Source organism: Equus asinus, chromosome 16 (assembly GCF_041296235.1).
Source record: "Equus asinus isolate D_3611 breed Donkey chromosome 16, EquAss-T2T_v2, whole genome shotgun sequence".
In the NCBI taxonomy this organism is placed as follows: Eukaryota; Metazoa; Chordata; class Mammalia; order Perissodactyla; family Equidae; genus Equus; species Equus asinus.
This window is the reverse complement of record NC_091805.1, coordinates 34,904,252-34,928,279: the sequence shown is the minus strand read 5'-3', so window position 1 is coordinate 34,928,279 and position 24,028 is coordinate 34,904,252. Positions and strand designations below refer to the sequence as shown.

General features: G+C 39.0%; 1 protein-coding gene across 20 annotated transcripts in view; it reads right to left on the bottom strand.

The window, feature by feature from the left end:
- The window catches only part of CDC14A (cell division cycle 14A), a 158,729-nt gene that overhangs the window by 70,581 nt on the left and 64,120 nt on the right, over positions 1–24,028 (bottom strand). For 13 of the 20 annotated variants that reach the window (XR_011494866.1, XM_014851496.3, XM_070486924.1 and 10 more), the window contains 2 exons: positions 12,631–12,697; positions 9,519–9,581 (listed from right to left, as the gene is read on the bottom strand). Coding sequence is in view for 17 of the 20 variants with exons in the window: in XM_014851496.3 (XP_014706982.1) it covers positions 9,519–9,581; positions 12,631–12,697 (130 nt within the window). In the remaining 3 variants the exon portion in view is untranslated. The remainder of the gene's footprint in view (positions 1–9,518; positions 9,582–12,630; positions 12,698–24,028) is intronic. The other 7 variants (XM_070486923.1, XM_070486925.1, XM_070486918.1 and 4 more) reach the window with 1 other exon arrangement.

The window sequence follows — 24,028 nt, the reverse complement described above, 5'->3', positions numbered from 1 at the left end:
CCCAGTGTTTCGTTGGTTCGAATCCTGGGCGCGGACATGGCACTGCTCGTCAGACCATGCTGAGGCAGCGTCCCACATGCCACAACTAGAAGAACCCACAACGAAGAATACACAACTATGTACCGGGGGGCGTTGGGGAGAAAAGGAAAAAATAAAATCTTAAAAAAAAAAAATCACAGTTGCTTACAAAGTAATTAACAGTTTTAAAATAAAATATAATTGACTTGAAAACATAAATTTTTATAACTTCTAAGAAATACATCTGTGCCAGTAAGGCATACCTCTGTTGTAATGGTTACAAACATATTTTTCAGACCAAACACTGAAAAACGTTTGGCCTTATTACCATTGTAATAAACAGACAGTAAGATAGAAAAGATAGACCTTGAAGTTGACAGTTACAGGATTATTCCCTTTATCAACATACGTTTTCTATAACATGGCTAAACAGGTTTTAAGCACAATTCAATACTCATTGAACCATGTGCTGAGCCTTTATTATACATCGAGGATTATAACTCGGTGTCATACAAAAAAAATTAAAAAGCCTTCCCTCTGTGCTCTAAAGGAGTCTGAAAGCAAGTGGGAGTGACAAACAACTGTAATAATAATAGCAGCAAATCACTGACTCTGTGCTACGAACTACTCTATTACATGCAACTCATTTAATCCCTACAGGAACCCTATGAATGCAGGTGCTATTATCATCTCCATTTTACCCATTGCTATGGTCTGAATGTTTGTGTTCCCCAAAATTCATATGTTGAAACCTAATCCCCAATGTGATGGTATTTGGAGGTGGGGCCTTCAGGAGGTGATTAGGTCATGAGGATAGAGCCCTCACGAATGGGATTAGTGTCCTTATAAGAGAGACCCCAGAGAGTTCCCTTGCTCCTTTCACCACGTGAAGACACAAGGAGAATATGGCCATCTATGAACCAGGAAAATGGCCATCACCAGACACCAAATCTGCTGGCAACTTGATCTTGATCAAGCCTCCAGAACTGTGAGAAATAACTGTTTGTTGTTTAAGCACACAGTCTATGGTATTTTTGTCATAGCAGCCCAAACTAAGACACCCATTAAAGGAAAAGTTGCATTCAGCCTTGATAAGTGCTACAACAGAAGTATACAAGAGGTTTAATGGTGGCATGAAGACTATTGTAAAAATCAAAAAGACAGAACTACAAAGTTCTTTTTGATTCATTAGAAAAGTGCCTTGTTTATATTTTCCTAACTTCTAAAACAATAAAATAGAGTTGACAGAATAATTGTATTATATAAATGCAAACATGCTGTAGTGATTGGCACTTTATGAGCTTAAAGCAAAGAAAATATTTGAGTTATTTGGTTTAAATTGTTACCATGCCACATGGCTTAAATAATAATCCAACTCTAGATTATTAATTTAGATTTGCTTTTGAGAGAGACAGTGTGGCGGAGGGAAAGAGGAGTGACCCATGTGGATGATCGCTTCACCTCCACTAGCAACAGTGGGGGTGGGGAGATGCTGGTGGGAAAAAACATCCAGGGTACTGCTCCAACAGCCCAGACCAGGGAATGCATCTGCCAGTTGCAGAGTGCCATTCCAGTGCTCAAGACATGAAGATCTGAGGCTATCGGGACTAGGTGGTTACTGAAACTTGGAAACAGGTGCTCTCACTCACAGAGAGCGTGCATAACGAGAAATCATAAGGCCCTGGAGAGCAGCAGCATTTCAGGTGGGAAAAGGAAGAGAAAGGACTTATAAGGGGACTGAGAAAGATGACCAGAGATGGAAGGAGGAGAAATGCAGGAGACAGAACCTTAGAAGTTAGGGGAGGAAAGTGAGTTTTCAGAATTAGAGAATGGCCACTGAGTAAATCCAGTAGGAACAAGACCACGCACAACTATTTGCTGGTGCGAACTCTTGTGTTAGCAGGACCAATTTCAGTAGAGTCACAAAGGTAGAGGCCAGGCCATCATCAGATGACTGGCTGAGTAAAAACAGACTCAAGACTGCTCTCTTAAGACATTTGGAGGTAAAAAAAAAAAAGGAACAGAGACCAAACAATAATTAAAGAGGAAGAAAAAGACCATGAGAAATTTCTCAGGATAAGGTAGACCTCAAAACATTTTATAGATTTAACCAACATGATCTTTGAACCACACCCGCATTAGCTAATGTGGAAGCACTGGGTCCCTCCACTCTAGCAGCTGCAGTGTCTGGGAAGCAACTTTGCTTCCTTAAACTGGTGACCTTTGAGTGGTGCAATCAACACCACGGGATGGCTCCAGGGAAATGCTTCTAATAGTTCTTTGAGTAGTCAAATCACCTTGGCAGGCACACCTCCATAGTTCCTCCAGGTGGTGAGGACATACCCATATACCTCCATTCTGGAACTCGCCTGACCCCAGTCCTATGGCAGGAATTCACAATTACAGTGGCAGAAATTCACATTTTTCCAGTTCTATAATCCATGAACAAGCAAAGACAGCAGATCAAGCAATGTCCAGATTACATTTTAGTTTCCTGTACAAATACTAATCCAAAGCAAAGCCTCAAAACATCATACCTTACGTCTTCAACAACAATGACTCCTGCTGCTGACCTGGGGTGACACATCAAGAGCTGGGAGACCTAACAAACATTATTAACTCTCAAGGTACATGCAAAAGGGCAACCTCGGGAGTCTACACCACCTGGCCAGTTTGACAATTTACTTACTAACTGTAATGAAGGATGACACAGTCAACCTGGAGACAGTCTCCGTTCAAATATTAAACTAAACTGACATTACATGCAAGCCCTGATCCAAGGTTACAATATCTAGCAACCTGTGTTGCAAATAATTCAAAAACTCACTCTTGCAGCATAGATTGGTTGGTGATGAAAGACAGAAATATCATTACAAGAAGTTGTCTATTACAGTCAGTAAATTTTTCCCTGGAGTGTTACTGCAAAATCAGAATGGATTTTATCTATTTATTTATTTATTTTTGGTGAGGAAGATTGACCTTGAGCTAACATCTGTTGCCAATCCTCCTCTTTTTGCTTAAGGAAGACTGTCCCTGAGTTAATATCTGTGCCAATCCTCCTCTATTTTATGTGTGGGACACCACCACTGTATGGTTTGTTGAGCAGTGTGTAGGTCTGCACCTGCAATCTGAACCCACAAACCCTGGGCTGCCGAAGCAGAGCGTGCAAACTTAACCACTATGCCACTGGGCTGACTCCCAGAGTGGATTCTTAATTAAGACGTCTTGATCACTTTCCATTGAAAAGTAGTTACATTTAATAAATTATATAAAATATCTTGAAATGTGCTCTACTCCTGTTTTTAGTATTCACTTATTTATTCCTTAGTTCTTTCATTCTACAAGCAATTAATGACAGTCCACTATGAGTATACTATGCTGCTGGATTACTTATTCATCCAAAGATGAATAAGACACAGTTCCTGTCCTCAAGGACCCAAAGCACAGAGAAGACACAGATGTGTAAATAGAGTTTCAAGCAACACTGTGTGAGAAGAGCTCCCACAGAGCTGAGAATGACTTAGCAGTCAGCCACATAAATATGACAGGGCAGGTGAGAAGGGATCACAGACAGGAGGAGGGCCAAGAGTATGCCCAAAGGCACAAAAGCATGAAGAAGCTCTGCTATCTGGGAAGCTGCATAGACTTGGGTATGAGGAGGAGGGGAAAGAGATAAGCGTGGAGAGGAAGGAAGAGCTCAGTCAAGAAGGGCCTTCTGCGCCGCATTAAGGGGTTTGCAATTCTTCCCCACTTTCAGTCAGCGTGGAGTCCATGAAGGACTTAAAGCAGCAGGAGAGTGATACAATCAGACAACTTCTGAAACATACACTGACAGTAATATGAAGACTTGATGGAAGAGGCCCAAGATTCCAGAAAGACCCAATCCTAGGCATCCAGAATCAACCAACACTTTCTAATAAACAGTTCTCAGACGGGCCGCATTGTAACGTGGCTAAGATAATGTGAAATCATCTTTTAGAAGAGCAATGCTCTTTTCCACAAAGAATATCCTTTGTGAAGATAGCAATAATAATGACTTAAGAATTGCTAGACTATCTCAGGAGCCAAATTTCCCACACTCAGCCTGTCCCAGATCAATGAGAAATTCTGTGTAGAGAACTAATTTGTTAAACATGAATTTCGGGGCTTGTGGCAAAAGTCAAACATAACTTCTACACAAGAATATACGGAGTCTATGATAGCAGGCGACAAGAAAAAAGGCTCTAATCCCACACATGAAGAGATGAAATTACAGGCATCCTCCTAAAAAAAAATACTATTCCTAGCAAATACACTGAGCAAATAGAAAGCACATAATAAACGTTCAATAAACGAATTGAAAAGTTATCAAATTGAAGCCATTAAGACTGTAATGCGGCTTCTTGACTCTCATATAACAAAAGTTTATCTGTACACCATTATTTCTGTAGAACAAAGCTTCCCAACCAGTCTAACAGAATGGAGTTGCCTGGGCAGGGACTGGAGCAGCCAGAGTCCCCAGCCCAGTCGCCAACAGCTGTGAGCTATGATCACAGGGTGCTGAGCAAATATTATCATTCTCCACGTGTGCCATGACAAGAGAAACAAAAGGAAGCCCTGTGCAGTGACTCCACTCTCAAGGAGGCAGTAACCAGTTTGTCTGTCATCAGGCCTGCAGCAGCCAAGCACAGCTCTAACCACTTCCATCGAGTAACCAATGGCAAAGAAGTGGCTGGGGTTTGTCAGCATATAAAAGCACAGGGTCAAGTCAATAATAGCTTGATATTCTGGGAAATATCCTCATACTGACAAAACTACTTCACAGAATGCATTTTTTTCTCAAAAAAGGAATTTTATGGTGAGGAAAAGATCATGGCAGATAGAAAATAGCTCAAAGAAAGAAGTCAAAACAATTTTTTCATTTTTGAAGTGGGCTCTCCATGAACTTTAAGCTCCATCTAATCCCCTAAAGGATATTTAAGGCAGCGCTTTGAAATTGCATGGGCCACATTCTGGATGGGGAATAAATGTAAGCCACAGCGATGAGGCACCCCCAAAGGATGCCACTGAAGCTCTGTTTTTTTGCATTTCTCTCTCTTTTCCCTCCCCCTAAGCAGGAACAGGGTACTGCTACTGGATAACTCTTGCTCTCTGTTGTTCTGCGAGTTCATCTGTGTATGGCCAGCATAGGGGCATGATCAAAAATGGCAAGCCTACTAGTAAACAGTGGAAAGCCCCTTAGGGAAAACCAAATAAACTAAAAATACAACTTCAAATTCTCTTTGATGAATAATGACTACTTAAGAGCAGCGTCATTAACGATAGGTGGTGTTCAGACAAGGTCTTATTTGGTAAGGATAGTTCACTCAAAAAGAAGAGAAGTTGACTGAAGGCAGACTCTTTCTATGGGTGCTACTTTCTGAGTCTTAAAAGCAGAATATTAACCTACATGAGCATTAACTCTATAGAGGTATGTGAGGCTACAGGTCCTCACATACCTGCAAGTGCATCACTTGATAGAATACTCAAGCTTTTTCATCTCCATTGTTTTTCCCTGGGGCAAAAAGCCTGTTTCTATTTTTCAAGTGAACTGATCCATGGCTAGATATCAAAGGAGTGGCCGCGCTCTTAGATCTTTGAGAATACCATAAGAAACCTGCTGGGAAAGTATGAATGTTTGACACTGATTCCTAGGAGAAGCTTTTGGACCACCATCCTGCACAATTTCTTCATCAGACCGTCATCGCATAGTGCCAGAATGATGTCTGTTTGATCAGTGCAAATGTGAGGAAGCCACAACTCCACAACAGCTTGGCAAAGGACCTGAGAGGCCACATTTTAGAAGATACTTTTGTTTATCAATACTTAATACAATGGGCCATTTGTAAGTTACACAAAAATAAAGCAAGAGCCTGAGATACTTATCCCAAGCCTTCTAAATATGACAGGGCCTTGAAATCAACGCTTAAGTGAACAATTAAATCGCCTCAGAAAGCAGGCAGACCCTGTTCTGCTTATCTAGGCTTCATGCCATACTGAGGGACTATGATAGTTCTCTGTCAAGGCTGTCCTTGCAGAATTTGCACTCTAGCTACATGGGGCTACTGGGCACTTGAAACGTGGCCAGTCCAAACTGAGATGTGCTGCAGTGTCAACTACACGCTGGGTCTTGCAGGCTTAGTTCAAAAATAAAAAGGTAAAATACCTCATTAATAATTTTTATATTGATTACATGTTGAAATGATATTGCATTAAATAAAATATATAATTAAAATTCATTTCATCATTTCTTTTTGCTTTTTTTAAATGTGGCTACTAGAATGTTTAAAATATATAAACATACACGATTCTCACTATATTTCTATTGGACAGTGCTGCTCTAGACCCATGAATTACAGGAAGAAGATGGAGATAACCTTTTGCACAATGAGCAGAGGTTTATCTGCAGACTTTATAAAACAAGTACTTCCCATGTTCTGCTGCCCCTGTCATTAATAGCATTTATAAATGACATTCTTATCATAAGCCTCCCCCTTTTAATGTCACAGAGAGATGCAGTGCCATTAATTTAGGCTTTTTCTTGAGCCGCCGTATTATATATTAAATGTAGTTTAGTCAAGACGTGCCTTTCAAAAGCTTCACCTTGAACATCCCCCAATCATCTACGACTTACATTCTCATAATATGCTGTCAATGATAAAATTTTACTTTGAAAACTATGTCTTCCTGGGAATACTGACTTTGTTGGAGCTAACGAAACATGTAAATTTAGCTCTTCCACAAGTTCTCCAAATGTCCAGACTCATAAAGCAGGTGAGGGAACAGAGACAGAAGTTATGACAAAAATGACTGGGCCCACAGATTGTCAGGAAGAGAGTTCCTTTATTTAGCCACTTATTCATTAAGCAACATTTATGAAATGCTTACTACCCGCCAATCACACTTCTACTTGTGATTTTCTATTTTCTAGGCTTTTTGATAAAGTGGACATGTCATTCTCAAAAAGAAAGTAATTTGACAGAAAACTTTCCAAATGTTCGCCAACTGCCTCCTCCCCTCCCATTACCTGAGTGGTGGTGACGGTGGTGGTTGATTCAGGTGAAGGTATGACCACATTCTTAGCAGATTTTTGTTTGGTTGGTTGGTTTGCAAGAATGAAATTGCATTGTCCGTTTCAGGTTTCTCAATAGCTTTTTCAACTAACTCTCAACATCACCATTAAAATTTTTTTAAAAAGGGAGGGGATAAGTAAAATGTCAACTAGTCTTTTCTCTGTATTGTGGTATTTGTTCCTTCCTCTCCCTCTCTAACCCCAACCCCACTATCTCCTTTAACTGAAACGGCTTTAGTGTTCTGCCACATAATTTTCTCCATGCTCATATACATGGGGCAGAAATCCAGGTTTTGGGGGGTGCCTGAAACATCTACTTTGGAGGCCCACTTTAAGAATACAAAATTACAAACACAAAATTAGGTATAGGACTTTAAAAGGTGCCCATGCGATTGAGGGTCTCTAAAGTTTAAGCTTCATTAGCTTCACAGGAAATCACTTCTGGTCATATAATACAGATATACATATATGTATATGGGGTGGAGGTGGATCTTGTTATTGTTTGTTTTATTAAAAAGGGGGGATTATATTATAAGCACTCCGCTATATCTTTTCTTCTCAACAACGTATTATAGAAATCACTCCAAGACAAGTGATATAGCTCAAATTCATTTTTCTAAATGACGACATAACATTCTAAGGTACTACAGGTTATTCAGCCTTCCCCCTTACAAGTACATAGCCTCTTCGTCTCTAGCTTTTTGGGAATTTTTTAGGGGGTTGTACTTTTTCTTTTTTTGGCACTACTAAAGATGCCACGATAACAATGTTTTTATGGTTAAAAAAAAATTCGAGGTCTTTAACAAATTTCACCCAATTTATTAATTTTGGAGAAGAGGCAGTTTTATAATGTTAAACCTTTCTATCTGAGAACTTGGTATGTATTTTTCCATTTAGTCATGTCCCATCCACAAGGAATCTGCAATCTTATAAGGAAAATAAAGCTTGTATACCAATAGCTATGATGTAAGATAAGAAAAATGGAAAGTACAAATTCTAACACGTGAAATTGAGGGAGAAAGAATACTCTAGAGAGTGAGAGCTGACCAGTGTAGGATTTGACACTGGTCAAATAGAGGAGAGGAAAGGTTAAAGAAGATGGGCGCCTAAAAGAAAGGAAGCTCAGCCAGGGCACAGAGACATTCAAGAAACAGTAAGTACACAGCTCAGCAGGGATGACTGAGGAAACAAGATGAGGCAGCTAGGTGAGCTGGAGAGCATCCATGCTAAGAGTGCCGGGACAGGGGAGTTTCCCTTTACTTCTGCAGGAGAGGAATGGGAGCAACAGCCAGTTTGGGGCCAAGACAAGCCAAGATAAGAGCTCTGTTTTAAGATCTCTCAGGCAAGTGGGTAAAAGACCAAGAGGAGAAGGGTGAGGGCTCCCTTAGACAGTGGTTATAATAGTCCACGAGAGAGGATGTGAGACCTGAGCCAGGGAGAACACAAAGGGAAGGAGGGAGGAAACACATCCTGGGACATTGGCAACAGGAATTCAAATACTTGTTAGATTAGGGAGACAAAGAAATGTTTCTGGTCTTGAGTCTGGGTGAACGGTAGGATGGTGATGCCATTAATACTGATGAACAATGCAGAAGCCCATGTTTGGGCGAAAGATGATCAGTTTCTTTTCAGATATGTTAAGTCTAACATGTAAGCAGGATACCCAAATAGACATGTCCTGAACTAGAGCCCAAAATGTGAGGGCTGCCCTTGTCCAGCTAAGGATAGTGATAAATTTTCTAACTCCTCTGGAGAACCCCAACAGATGAGCCCACTTTCTTAGAACCTTGAGGCTACTCATGGTCTACAGGCTTCTCATCTTTCAGGAAAAGTTAATTCCTAGATTCCTCCTTCTACTCAGAAAGTGCTATTCTTCAATGTCTCCTTATAAAGTGACCTAGCTTGGACAGCCTTTGCCTAAAATCTACAACACTGAGCAGGCAAGACATTATGTGAAAGCTTTGTGATGGTGCCATAGGCAAAAAAATCAGCCAACTCTTAGAAATAAGTAAATTCAGCCATATTTCAAAATAAAATTTACGCAGTCAAAAATATTACAAGGCACAAATCTAGTTTTGTTTTAAATGAAATTTGAATTTTAAAATAAAGATAATTTATAATTTTTCTACCAAATTATACTTTAAAATTATTTTTTATCATAAGCTAAAGACGCAAAGTAATTGTGAATCAAGGTTTGATAAAAGAATATATACAGATATGGGATTTTACCAAGCTAAAATTTTGGTGACTCCTGGTTCAAAGGTAATAACCAAAGTTAAAAGGAGAAAACTGACACCTATAGAAAACTCCAGAATGCTTTTATTTAGCACCCATTCAATTTGCAATTCCTGAGTGTTGGGGGGGTAATCAACACGAAATTATATCTTGCAAACAATTAAAATGTACAAACCTCATAATGTTCATATTCATCCACATCAAATGTTTCAAAGTCAAAAAATCCATGTTGTAATCCCTAAAAGCAGAATTTGAATTAGTTTTTCCACACTAAATTGACAAAGTCTTCTAGCCATTCCCAGAATTCCTGCTCACAAAATCATCCTCACTAACCTGGAGAGAAAGCCTGAAATCTTTGATTTTTAATGCATATCATCTTCTAACATTCTTAATTTTAAGACCGTCGTACATACAGGACTAGGCACTTAGAAAAACAGGAAAATATGTCCCACAAAATATGCCTCTTGAATTCTAATTTACATTTGTTTTGCACATAAAATTAATTATATATATAAAATGGAACATATTAGCAACCTTATAGTTAAAACCTATTAAGAACTATGCAATTAATTCATATTTAACTGTGACAGAATATATAATAGTGATTAACTTCTCAGATAGCAGCAAAATCAATTATTCCCAGGAGACTTGTTTTCTTTTTACCATTAATGAGATATTTAGCAAAAATGGCATTTTCACTTAGTAGGCCCTTATTTGTTCCTAAAATTCTACTTCGGGAGAATTTCTTTTACGTCGTGATAGTGTCTGACAGAGTAAAAGTGTAATTGACTGCTGTTACAGTTTAGAAGGAAGACTGATATTTTTAACAACACAAAGAAAAACTTCATGCTGCTTTTTGTAACTAATGACTTAGAACTTTTCAAAACTATCTGGCTTGCTCAGATGTAATATCTTAAAGACGACAGAGCCTTTTACGTTATAAGCCGTGAAGCTAAACAGATTACAACAGAATACAAAACCAGTTACTTGGAAAAGTTACATGATCGAGTCATTAAAAATAGAAGAAACTATTAAGTCAAGCTCGAGTACATCTATCTTTGAAAACACTTTACAGCCCAACGTTTTTCAAAACGTAGAACATGGACCACCTGTAACAGAAGCACTTAAGTAATTTATATTTAAAATACAGATTCCTCGGCCCCATCCTAGAAGTATTAAATCAGATTCTTTGGGGGCGGGGTTAGCATTTTTAACATGTCTTCCTAGGTGATTCTTATAAATGCTCAACTCTGACAAGACTGGATTAGACAACCTCTACAGAATAAGCCGAACAACTTATTTAAATTATTTCACCTTTAAAGAAAGCAATCTAGTTCATCCATATGCACCATTCCAGAGAAAACAGTGAGAAAAATATACCCTGAACTAGCCACTTTCCCTTTCTTTAAAGTGTGTGTTTGTGTATGCCTCTGTATGCAGACGTTCACACACACATAAACTATGCTGCTGATGATGTCAATACATCAAAATCAAAAAGATGCGCTTCCTAAAAAAAGGCAAAATGTGGCTATAGTCTGTCTACATTCTTAGGAGGTATGGTACTCGTCACAAAAATGGCCCAGAACATTCGAGCCCTATGTAAGAGAGTGTACAGAGGGCAATGTGTCTCGGTGTTTAAAGACATGGTGAAAAATCTACTAGATCCCCGGAAACCTCCTCTACATTTGGGTAAAATAAACTGCAACACCTAACAAAATGAGTTTACAGAAGACCCTCTTCATGAACAAAGGCAGACCTTTCCTCTACAACAGGAAGGATGTCATAAGTTTCTGTATCAAGTTACCATTCACTATAATAATGGGCAGGATAATAATGATACTCCAGTGTGAACTCTTTCTGAATTTACTAAGCGTTAGAAAAGAAATAACCACTACCAGATGGCAGGATAGGCAAAATAACAATAACAGTGACAATAAATAAATTACTTCTTTTCCCTCAGGGGTATTTTTCAAAGGCTGTAATCGTGGATTCTATGTTGGGTACCATCTCCATAAGGGTCCTTAACTGGTGATACTGGAAGTGCTTGTTGGTGGTATTATTTGCAGGGGGTGGGCTAGAGTCTCTTGATAGTTTTTAAGTGAACAGAAAAATATTTGAAAACTATTTTAAAGTTGTACAGAGTTTACATGCATTTTTAAATGAAATGTCAAAAACAAACATACATAAAACAGATAGCATATTTAGCATACCAATTTTCTCAACTCAAAACACAATGAAATCAGTTTTACATTACCTCAGAGAACAGAAACTGGAGCTAGAATTGCTGCTAATACTATACTTACAGTCCACGATGACCCTTGCCAATGGGCTGTGTCATACGTACATTCCTGACTGATAAATCACGGCTATATGTTCAAGGTGGAATGTTGTACTTTGAACATTCATTAGAATTCACAGTATAGCTTGTGTGACTTCTCAGATTGTAAACCAATGTTTAACATGTCCCGATAGTTCTCAAGAATCTTCTAGATTAACTTCTGCGTTTTATATATATAAATAACTCTGACTCTGAACTTTAGAGTGCATCAAATCACCTGGAGCGACTGTTCAAACACAAACTTCAAGGCCCCACTCCCAGAGTTTATGATTCTGCCAGTCTTGGACGAGGACTGAGAATTTGCCTCTCCAACAAGTTCTCACACTTTGACAACTGTTGATTTACGACATACCCTGAGAGGCTATGAGAAAGAAGTCTGGATTGACAGGGAAATGTGAGTTAAAATTAGTCCTCCTAATAACTCTGTGACCCTGAGAGTGACTTAACCTCTGTGGAGTGGTTTCCTCATCTGTCAAAAGGAGAAAATAATAACTGGCCTACTTACTACTTCATGGGCGTGTCATAATATCCAATGAGAAAACCAATGTGGAAATGTCTCCTCCACACTAACAGAGGAGACCAGTGGCTTAGGCAACTTCCTGTCTCTCCCACGCCAAGATCTAGTTTGATAATGAAGCTGAATGGCTGACAAAGCAATACCACAGGCACAGCAGTAGATAGAAGTGATAAATCTGCCCCAGAACACAGATAGCTTAAACAGAAAGGGAGGCCCCTTCCACCCTATAAGGAGTTACAGAGTTACTCTCCTACCCTCTCCCCGTTTGCCCTGTAGTTTGTATTCTACAGATCCATCATTGTTCAAGAAGTGGAAAGCCTTCTGCTTACTGGCTCCCCTCTCTTCTTTCCAGCAACAAACAAGATGTTGATATTATTTCTTTTTCATATTTTTAAACTAGTGGGTCAGCTACAGCAAGGAGAACTGTATTACCTTTCTGATTCCCTGCAAACAGTCGAGGATGGTGAGGTTGTAAGAGCAATTTCCAAAGGAAGCATCCCTACAAACAGAAAAAACTTCACATTAAAAACTTGCATCTAGAATATCCAAATAATAAAATACCCAAGTCAGAGGGAGACATGCCAGTTTGGCTTCACAGCTGTCAACACGATAAACTGATGTAACATATCAGCTCCTACTCGTTAACTACTCCCGCAGCTTAACTGAAGCACTTCTGAAGTTGCTTTAATCCAACAGGCAGAATTAATAAGAAAGCAGATTTAAGAGCCTGAACTCTGCAGTGAGGCTGCCTTGGTTCAAAGTCCACCTCTGCCACATACTGGCTGGGACCTGGAGCAAGTTATTTTCTTTCCCTCTACAAGTCGGTTTCCTCATCTGGGAAATGAAATTACTGATAGTAGCTAACATTCATAGGACTGTTGTCAGAGTCATTAAAAAATACGTCAAGTCCTTCATGTAGTGCCCAGCACATAGGAAGCACTTAATAAATATTATGACTCATTAATATTTTATTATTATTATTATTAATTAACAGTGAACCGAGCTGTTTCATTAAGTAAAACATTCATCATCGAGAAAGGTATTCTGACAGAGGAATATGGTAAACAGAAGCGTAAAAGAAAAGTGGGACAAGGTACGCAGGTCAACAGAAACCAGCAGTTATTTTCATGGATTAAATGCCACCACTCCCATACCCCTCCCCCCAACAAACTAAGAAAAATGCAGTCATGCTTCCAATCTCCTCAGGATCCATAAGAGCTTCCAACACACCATGAAGTGTTCTACCAAAGGAGTGGGAACCTACTGCGCTGAAAATTGAGTGCTTCATACTTTATTTAAGTTTTTAGAACAACTTAGCAGACCTGCTTTAGGCAACTTAAAACTAGAGTATCAAGTTCAGGTCAGTTAAGCAAGAACTGGCACTGGAGCTCTAACACTAGCAATGTTCCAAGGTGGCCAAGGCAAGAAACTTGACCTCAAGGCTCTCAGTCTCCCTGCAGAGGCCCCACTGCTGAACCAAAGGCCCAGAGCTGTCAGGCACCTGTCAATGACAAAGTCCAATGCACCACACCAAGTCGGTCCAGGGACAGCTTGGGGGAGGGTGCCAGAAGACGTTCCATGGGGAGAAAATTAGTTTTAAGGCCTTTAACGTATAACTAACATGAAACCAAGTTTTATATCATAACTGTCCAAGGTAAGTTGAACTACGGCTGCAAAGCCATGAATTAAAAAGGTAACATCAACGTCACTGAGTTTCAGCATCCTGATAAGCTAATATAAAAATAGTAAGTTAGCAAAGCAGCTTAACAGAAATGTTTCTTAAGTCCTGAAACTTCAAAGTTGCCCTATATAAATAGGAAGAGTTAGTCTAGATATTTAAGCCTGATTTCAAGAGTTCTTCTTTTAATGCCATCTGAACTCACGGGTCAGTGAAAAACAAAATAGCTCCTTTTTCAAATATCTTGTAAAGATGTAAACCATATATGAAGAAGCAAATTTCAATGGACTAACTCAGAGAAAGGAGCAGCTGGGGAGCTAAGACAAAATATCAGTTTATATAAATCACTACACATGCCTTTGTAGGCACTGGTCTTTTTGGGACAAGGGTTCAGAATCTTTTGTGTGCCCTGGACCCCTGCAAGCAATCTGGTGAAGCCTATGAACTCTTTTTCTCAGAATAATGTTTTTAAATGCATAAAATAGAATACACAGGAATAATAGAAGACCTATTCCATTAAATTTAAGTAAAGTTATCAAAATATTAAAAAAGCAAATTTATAATACCTTATTATGCAGTTTTTATTTATATAACAATATCTAGTAGGCGGTCTGATAATTACTATAATTTTGAAGAAGGAATGAACATAAATAATAAGATATAGGAAACAACTGTAATGGGATATAAAAATCTCTATGATTTCTACTGTGACAAAGTCATTTATATTACTAATACTTCTAATAGTTTATTTCCAACCCTTATAATTGAATACAATCTCATAAATTATAAGGTTAGTGAAAATAAAGATATAATTTTTGTCATCCAAATTTCATTCTACAGACCCTAGATTAAAAACTGCTGCTTTAGTAAAAAACAAAAAAGGAAAAGAAAAAACCCATCTTTGTATTTAAAAAGAGTAAAAAAACATTAGAATTGGAAGTGCTCTTTATTCCCCCAAGTGTATCTTCCCACACCTAGACTCAGCTAAACAAATTCACAGATACAAGTTATCAGGAAAGCTCCAGACCCAGTCTTTCTGACCATCTGCTAAGTACAGTGAGACTGTCGTGATATCTCCTCCTATAGCCAAAATTTTTACCAATGACTGAAAAGACAGCTGTGGTGACTTGGTGACCAACGCTGAAGACCGGAAGATCTTCGAGGGAGAGTTAACATGCCATCTGACAGGATTTGGGCACAAAGCAGTCACAGCAAGCTGGGAAGTCAGGCAGAAGTTTACAAATTGAAATATAACAAGGCATGGAATAAAATTAAGTCACATCCTCAGGACCGAAGAAAGAAGATCCCACACCTTTTTGAACACCTACTAGGCCGGGCAATTTCAATGCATTGGTGCATTTAATCCTCATGACATCCACGTGAAGCCAACAGGTTCCCCAAACCTGCCCCACACTGGGCAAGAGACAAACGGCTTATTACATGTGGCTCATACACAGTCACAAGAGAGTAACTGTAAAAGTGAAGGAACCCAAAAACATGTAATATACTCTTTAGGAGGAAAAAAAAAGAGAAAGAAAGTAAAGGTGGCAGACTGAACCCGTTCATCTACCAAAACCCCACTAAAAAGAGAACTTTAAAAGGCTTTTTAAAAATGGAATCCAACAAGGTCAGGGAGAATGAGAGAGAAGACAATAGCAATAAAATTCTGAAAGCTGGAAATCAGATAGATAAGCAGCAAAAAAGTTAGAACACCAAGAAAACTGAATACAAAGCTGACAGTGAAAAAAATCAGAGACTCTACACAATTAATACCAGATAATTCTCAAAAGGATCAGGTATTGGCAGCACTGGGTTCTTCTGGACGTGAGAGTGAGGAAATGACCAAAATGAGACTGAAAGTCCATTTAAGAAGCTGAGAGGGGCTGGCCCAGCGGCAGAGCAGTTCAATTTGCACGCTCTGCTTTGGTGGCACGGGGTTGGGCAGTTCAGATCCCCGGCGCAGACCTACACACCGCTTATCAAGCCATGCTGTGGCAGGTGACCCACATATAAAGTGGAGGAAGATGGGCACAGATGTTAGCTCAGGGCCAATCTTCCCCCCCCCAAAAAAGAAGCTGAGATATTTTACTCTCTAAAAGTAACATTACCTCCCATTTTATAAATCAGTTTTCCCAAGTGATTTTCCTCAACCACCCAATATTGTTAGAACCATCAGAAAATGGAATGGTTGGCCCTGGAAGGCAGCAAGATACCTACCCCATACAATGTTTGAATTGAATGATGGCTTGTGAGGAATATTTTTCACCTGCATTGTTACATGAAACGGAAGTCAAGGTTAGGAAAACACCTCAAAAATCCCTTCCCACTCTGAAATTATATCATTATTCAGTACAATTGATGATCTCTTTCCTCTCCATATCTCTCTCCTGGGTCCTTCCCAGCAGAATTTAAACATTTTCAGGTCTCTACCATCTATTTTAAAGAAAACCATCCAAAACGTTCTTGACTCTACAACTGCCTTCAATCACCACCCTCTCTTTGGCCTCCTCTTTAAAACAAGACTTCGCTAAAGAATTACTCATCTTCCTGCTTCCATTTTCTCTCCTCTCACATCCTAACCTCCTCTGTTCTGTTTCCACCCTCATCCATGCCATGAACACTCCTCACCAAGGTCACCAATGATCTCCACTGTGCTAAGCCCAGGGGACGTTTTCTTAAATGAGAGAAAATTCACCATTTTAGCCTTTTTGAAGTGTACAATTCAGTGATTTTCCTATATTCATGATGTTGTGATTTTTAGTACATTCACAATTCACATCACCACTGATTCCAAAACATTTTTATCCCCCCCAAAAGAAACTCTATACTTATTTGCAGTAACGCCCCATTTTCCCTTCCCCACCCTACCCTCAGGCCCTGGAAATCACGAATCTATTTTCTGTCTCTCTGGATTTGCTTATTCTAAGCCCAGGCGACATTTCACAACCATCATTTTATTGACTACGTCAGCAGCAAGTAACTCCCTCCTTTGAATACTCTCTTCACCTGCTTCCTGGATTCTTCTTCGACCTCTCTAAACACTCCCCTTCCCAGTCTCCTTTGCAAAGTCATCCTTCACCGCCCGATCTTTAAAAGTTAGAGCCCCCAAAGTTTAATTCCAGACTCCAATTCTTCTCACTCCACACTCTCCTAGACCAGGGTTCTCAAACTCTAGCATGCACCAGCATCACCTGGATGCTTCCTTAAAATACAGAAGGCTGGGCCCCACCCAAGTTTCTGATTCAACAGGTCTGGGGCCCGGCCTGAGAATCTGTGTTTCTACTAAGTTCCCAGGTGGTGTTGATGCTGCTGGTAGGAGGAAGCACATTTTTGAGAATCACTGCCCTACACAATCCCATCTGCATAAATTACCATCCATCTGCCAATGACCCTCAAATTTATCACTCTAGCACAAACTCCTAAAAATTCAAAAATGGTATAGCCAACCACATGCATGACATTTCCACTTGGGCGTCTTAAGGCATCACAAACTCACTGTGTAAGAATCTCTTGAACCTGCCACCACCCCAAAACAATAACAATAATCTGCCTCCAGCACTCCCTATCTGGGTAAAAGTCACAGCTTCCACAATTGCTCAAGCTAGAACCCGGAAGTCCCTCCACCTCTCTCATTCCCCTTATCCATCTGACACTACGTCCCATTGTTTTTCCCTCTCAAATGTTTCTTGAATGCATTCACTCCTCTCCACTTCCAGTGCTCCCTATCACGTAGACTACTGCAGCAGCCTTCCCACATCCACTCCTAGCTTTCCTAATCAGTTTTCCTCACGGAAGCCAGTGGTATTTTCAAAAGGCAAATCACAACGGCCTGCTCTGAGCTGCTCAGATGGGGCACTCTGCTCTCACCACAGAACCTTTGCTCCTGCTGGTCACATGTTCTCCTGCTCACCTTAGCCTGGGTTACCCTACTCACGCTTCAGATCTCAGCTCAAAGATCACTCGTCTCAGAGGAAAAACCTCTATCTCCACCCTGGCTAGACCAGCTCCCTAACTTTTTTTTTCCATTGGACTTAACCACAGTTTGACATTATATCCTGGTGTGCTTATTTGATTCTCTGCCTGCCTCTCTGGAATAGTCTGGAAGAAGGCAGGATCTATACATTTTTCACTCACCATTGTGTCCCTAATATCTAATACAGTGCCTGGCACAAAATAGATACTCAATAAACGTTTGTAAGCAAACATTCAAATTAACTAAAGGAGCTTAGGAGCTCATCTCAAGAAAATTTTCTATAATATTCTGTGGCCACTTTTGTTAACTCAATAACCTAACACCTCAATCCTCACTAGCAAGAAAAGCTTTCTTTGCATTAACCCAAAATTCCTTCTGTCCATTTAAGACCATTTTCTTTTGCTCTCTTTCCCAGAGTACTAATTGAATAGAGCTAAAAGCTCAAAGTAGTTTTCTCTTCCTTTGTCAAGTGGTATTAAACATCATTTTTTATTTTAACCCCTTTTCGAGAGGCTACAAAGAGCTTTCGGAATTTAAATCACTATAGCAATGTGCTACAAAGTTTTAAACTCCCACAGTTTTTATTGTAGTTACAGTTCCCAGTTGTTTACTTAACTCCTGGTTTGCTTTTTCACTCATTGATCCATGCATTCATTCATTCATTCATATTTATCCAGCCAAATATGTACTGAGTTGACTAAGAGGACATGTATTTTTCCACCTCTCTCATAGAGGACCACTGAAATCCCATAGACTTCAACAGAAGGAAAACGTTTGCACACCCCTGGCTGCCTGGGAAAACTACAGCTCTTACTCTTATCTGTCATGATGATTTTACCATGGATTGCATTCCTCTCCTAAACAGGTAAAGACAAGGCTGCTCTTCATTCAGGAGATAAGGTAACACCCCAAACACCCAAGGTTTCTAATCATTCATCTCTGCTGAAGAATAAATAATGTGTCCCTAATCCCCAATACAGAAGACTAACGTTACAGCCGACAGCTGTCTATAGACATCTAAACACAAACTGAGCTCAACCCCATGCTTGACCATCTAAACTGCATCCATCCTGATAATTCTTTCTAAATGTGACTTGCGGCATAAAGGCAACTGATCCATAAAGCTATTATGAAGTGATTATAAAAATCCATATAACTATTCCAAGTCCCTGGGAGGGATTAGAACTCAATAAATATTTCTTGAACGAAAAACTAAATGAATGAATATTTAAGTAGATGGAACAGATGCAGTTTTTTTGTTTATTTTTATGCTTTTGCATTTATTTTGCAGAGATGCAGCAGAAGAAAAATTAAGAAAACTAGAATCAACATCCTCAATTAGATACAAAGAGAAAGGGCTTGATTCACTGTTGTCCTAGAGCTGTCTTTCTACAGGCTCTCAAGAGTCAATTGTTAAATATTCAGAAATTTTGGGATCCCAAATCAGCATTGGTGGGAAACTTTACACCACAGAAATCAGTAAACACTTTTTACTTAAGAGAGCCAGTTTACCAACACACCACTGTTTGTAACCTAAGAATCTAAGAAATCACTCAGAATGAAGCAACCTTGTAAACACTAATAATGAGAAGATGAAACCAGAGATGAAAGAACATATTTACACAAAACAATAAGAAAGCATTTCTGGTAATGAAGTTGTTCGAAATGAGAAAAGAAAGAAGAACGGAGGCACAGCCAGTGTTTACAATGTGGAGACCACATTAAAGAAGAAAAAAGAGCCAAAGGTAAATGGACTAAGAAATATTGGGAAGGACTATGATCTACATAGATGATTCTCTATAAATTCTCTGGATAGCAAGTAGTTAGGAGGTATGCAAATATCTGCAAAGCAATGGATTGGAAAGGATCTCAAAGGTCATCTAAGCACCTTCTAAGCACTGAACTGAATCCCATCTACACAAGCACCACAAGATCATGAGCTTCTTAAGGACAGCGAATGTGTCCTTTACATCTGGATGTCCAGAGTCTAGTACAGTTTTGGGTATATCACTACGTTGTAGATGTTGAATGAATGAATGAATGAATGAATGATCTTTACCAGGAGATCATTTGACTTTAGCCTGAACAACTCTAATGGCTGGGAACTACTGACCTTTGAAAGCAAAAGTTACATAAAACAATCTTTAATCATAAACTATGTACAGTAACAAAAATATAATCTAGATCATTGCTGTCCAATGGAAATATAATGCCAGCCACAGAAGAGAGCCAAGTATAATTTTAAATTTTCAAATAACCATACTGAAATAAAGTAAAAGGAAATTACATTAATTTTAATAATATATTTTGTTTAGTCCACTATATCTGAAATAGTATCATTTCAGCATGTAATCAACATATTTATAAATAAGATACTTTACCTTTTTTCTTAAATAAATCTTTGAAATCCAATGTGTATTTTAAAGTTACGGTCTATTTAAGTTTACACTAAACAAATTTCAAGTGCTCAACAGCACATGTAGCTAATAGCTACTATATAAGACAGTTCAGTCCTAGACTATATTGTTTGGATACCTGGGAACTAGACAATGCCCCAAAATACTTTACACAATTGTCCAAAGTACGCCTGGCTTCCAGAATCTGAACAAATCCATGCCATATATGTACCAGATCCAGGGAAAAGAAAGAGCTGACTGCTTATATCATCGAGGTCTACAAGAGAAGAATTAGTGGGGAGAACAGAGCTATCTCCCACTCATGAAAGAGCAAAATCAGCTGGCTTCATGGGTAGGACCAAAAGCTGAGCACAACCAGTACTTAACAAAAAATGGAACACGGGATCACCTGCTCTTCAGACTGAACATAAAGCGATACACTAATCACTTTGCTCATCTAAAGAAACAGAGATATGTGAAAATTCATTTCTAAGTCATGGTTTAAAAGGTCACATAAAGTCAGCAGAATGGAATCTGTCTAGAACCAGCAGTAACAGGCACCAGAATTAAGACCAAGGGCTGTGTTCTGAGCCTTTTATCAACACCTAAGTGCTACTCATTTAATCACATTAGTTTTGCTTTAAAGATAAAAATAATAGTAAATTGTCTTTGACTCAGGTATTGAAAATAAGAGCTTCACCTAATAGGCATTCCACAAAATAACTATGTTCGTTAATGTAAATGACTGTCTCTTATTCCAAACCACCTTTATCACCTAAGGCTGGCTATTGGAAATGTACTATAAAGAGTACAAAAAGTTTGGTAATACTGATCTGGGACCATAAAAATAGGAATAACCAAAAAAGTAGTCTGAGCCAATTTTCACAACTCAAACCACTTAAGCAATGCCATGTTCCAAAAAAAGAACAGATGTAACTCACCTCCTCACACATATTTAATGGATATAAAGACCCTGACAGTTGTTTCTGTTCTCAGATCCTGTATAGTGGCGCTTATTTACCGCTTTAACAAGAGAAAGCTGATAAAGCGTCTGCTTTTCATGGTGGTCCACGTTACTCAATATGCTCCAGCTGTTGCGAATGGAGTCAACGTTTGGAGTGGATAAGCTATCTATGTCCATCTGTTTTCAACACTCAGGGAACTGGCACATCCTCACTATTCAAAACTAACACAGATTCTTTCCCATCATACCAGGCATCGAAAGCAAAGGTTTATTGAAGATCCATGGGAAGCAGAGAGGTACCACCACAAAGAAAAGCTGCGAATGAAAGGGAAGTCTTAAGAGAGCATAAAATAAGTTCTGCTTCTATATTTTTGATACTCAAGAGAAAAACAGTAAGGAGAACTTTCCCTTTGAAGTACAAAGTTAACTGCTAAATAAACTTTGACAAAAATCATAATATCATATTTAAACTAACAAATACCAGTTCAATGTTTTATGTAAAGAGATATACTTTATAATTACATCTAACATCCACAGCACATGTTTACTTTGCTTAAGAAGAAGGAAGGCAGATTAATGCCAAGTTCTAAGTGGTGGACCCCTCTGAGCCTTTGTTAAGAGCGCTACAAGTTCGGGCATGCCCAGATGATCCAGAGCAACTGCTTCACAGATTTCCCATTAAGACACCGCTCAGCAACGGGGATATCACTAAGGGTCATCCCCCAAACACAACAAACCCCTCCCTTAATACAAACAGTATGGATTCATTTTAATGACAAGTGTCGTTAAAGGAAGGCCAGTGGGAGGTTTATGGGTCCTCTCTTAAGGAAGGTTTTCTGCCCTCATATCTGCTCCGAAAGAAAACTTGCATATTCCTGTTCCTATTAAATAAAATAGCACTATCTGATAAGGCGTTTATTTCCAAGACTCTCAGGAAACAGCACAAAAACAGTTCCACAAATGGCAGCATATTATTCTAATCCCAAAAGATCTATTTTGTCCCACACATGTGTGGATCAGGAAACGTGCTCTAGAGTGTTGGAGAACATGAGTTCTGCCGGGTGTTCACAGAAATTGAGGGGAGTGGGAAAGGATTTGCGATGAAGTACTTCGGAAAATTCTGGGTTAAACCAAGTTAAACAGGTTATTTTGTGACTAAGAACCATTCAGAATCTTTAAAATGAGAATGTACTTTACAAATCTCCTGAGAGTTCTAAATGTATTTGATCACTGAATCTTTTTTTATGCCATGGTAGATATTATAGAGCAGTAGCTCTCAACCTTGGCAGCATATTGTAATCAAGTCGGTAGTTTTTAAAAATCCCAATACCCAGATTTCACCCCAGACCAATCATATCAGAATTTCCAGGAGTAGAACCCAGGCATCAATATTTTTTAAAGCTTCCCAGACTTTTTAAAACCAAGTTTGAGAACCAACATAACTTTGGGAAACACTGATCTGAGTTCTAGCCTCTTCTCCAAGCTAAAATAAAATAGCTACACAAAAATGCATTCATGGACCTATCCAGGAAGAGACCCACCAAAAAAATAACCCTAAACTAACAACTGAAGATAAGACATCCAGCTCATCCAGCGTTATCCACTGGATGTCAGCGCAGCCCGCTACCCTCACCTCACCTCTGCACCCAGTCACTATTTTTCATGTCAAGCTTTCTGTCTTCAAAACTGGGACCCTGGATATTATTTATTTTCTGTATAGTTTTATTCTGCATTTAATTTTATATGTCATTGAAAAATATGCTTTGAGCACATTTATGAATCATCATCAATACAAAAAACTTACCAAACTGATACATGTGGATCGATAAACAAAAAAGTAAACGCAAAATGAAATTAAAAAGCACAAAAGAGACCTAAAAGATTTGTGCTATTTAGCTTGATTACCTTTGCAATGTTTTGTGAGACTTATAGTTTTCACAAATGCTGTTTTTATGAAGACCCAAGAATGTACATTTGAAAACCACTGCCGTTGAGTGCCAAGAAAACTGTCTGGGAATTCCACTCAGGGTTGGTGGTCTTATGGGGCCTTAGACAGCTGTGATTAATAGGACTTTGTAGAATGATTGGCCAATAGCATAGACTATAAATTTACTAGTACACTGAAAGGAAGAGAATCTAAAAAGATTCGTACCAGGCTTGCCAATTCAAATGCTGCTGACTCTGACCCCAGAACTGAAAGGCCCGTTGTTCCTTGAAGGCCAACTGCTAAGCCACCACTAAAGATAGATGGACTCAAAGAATTAAAGTAGGTGAAAAATACCCTATTCCTCTAGTTTTCAGCTAAAGTCATTCTTGAGAAACACGCCGGCTATCCTTAGTACAAGTAAAAAGTATAGTTTTTGACGCTACTTTACAATTAAATCGGAACACCCTAATACTGACTTACAAACAGTAACATCAGAATAAACACTTCTTGAGTGTCACACCAAGCCAGAAATTCAACTATCTCTAAAGTCTACTATACTTAATGTAATCCAGGATAGTCAGTAAATGGGAGCAGGGGGTGGCGGAATTGGGTGGAAGTGGTCAAAATGGACAAACTTCCAGTTAACAGAGCAATAAGTACTAGGATGTAATGCACAACATGATGACTCAGTTAACACTGCTGTAAGATGCATCTGAAAGATGATAGAAGAGTAGATCCTAAAAGTTCACATCCTAAGGAAAACAAAAAATTTTTTCTAACTATATGAGGTGACAGATGTTAACTAAACTTACTGTGGTAATCATTTCGCAATGTATGTGTCAAGGCACTGTGCTGTACACTTTAAACCTGTGTTGTATATCAGTTATATTTC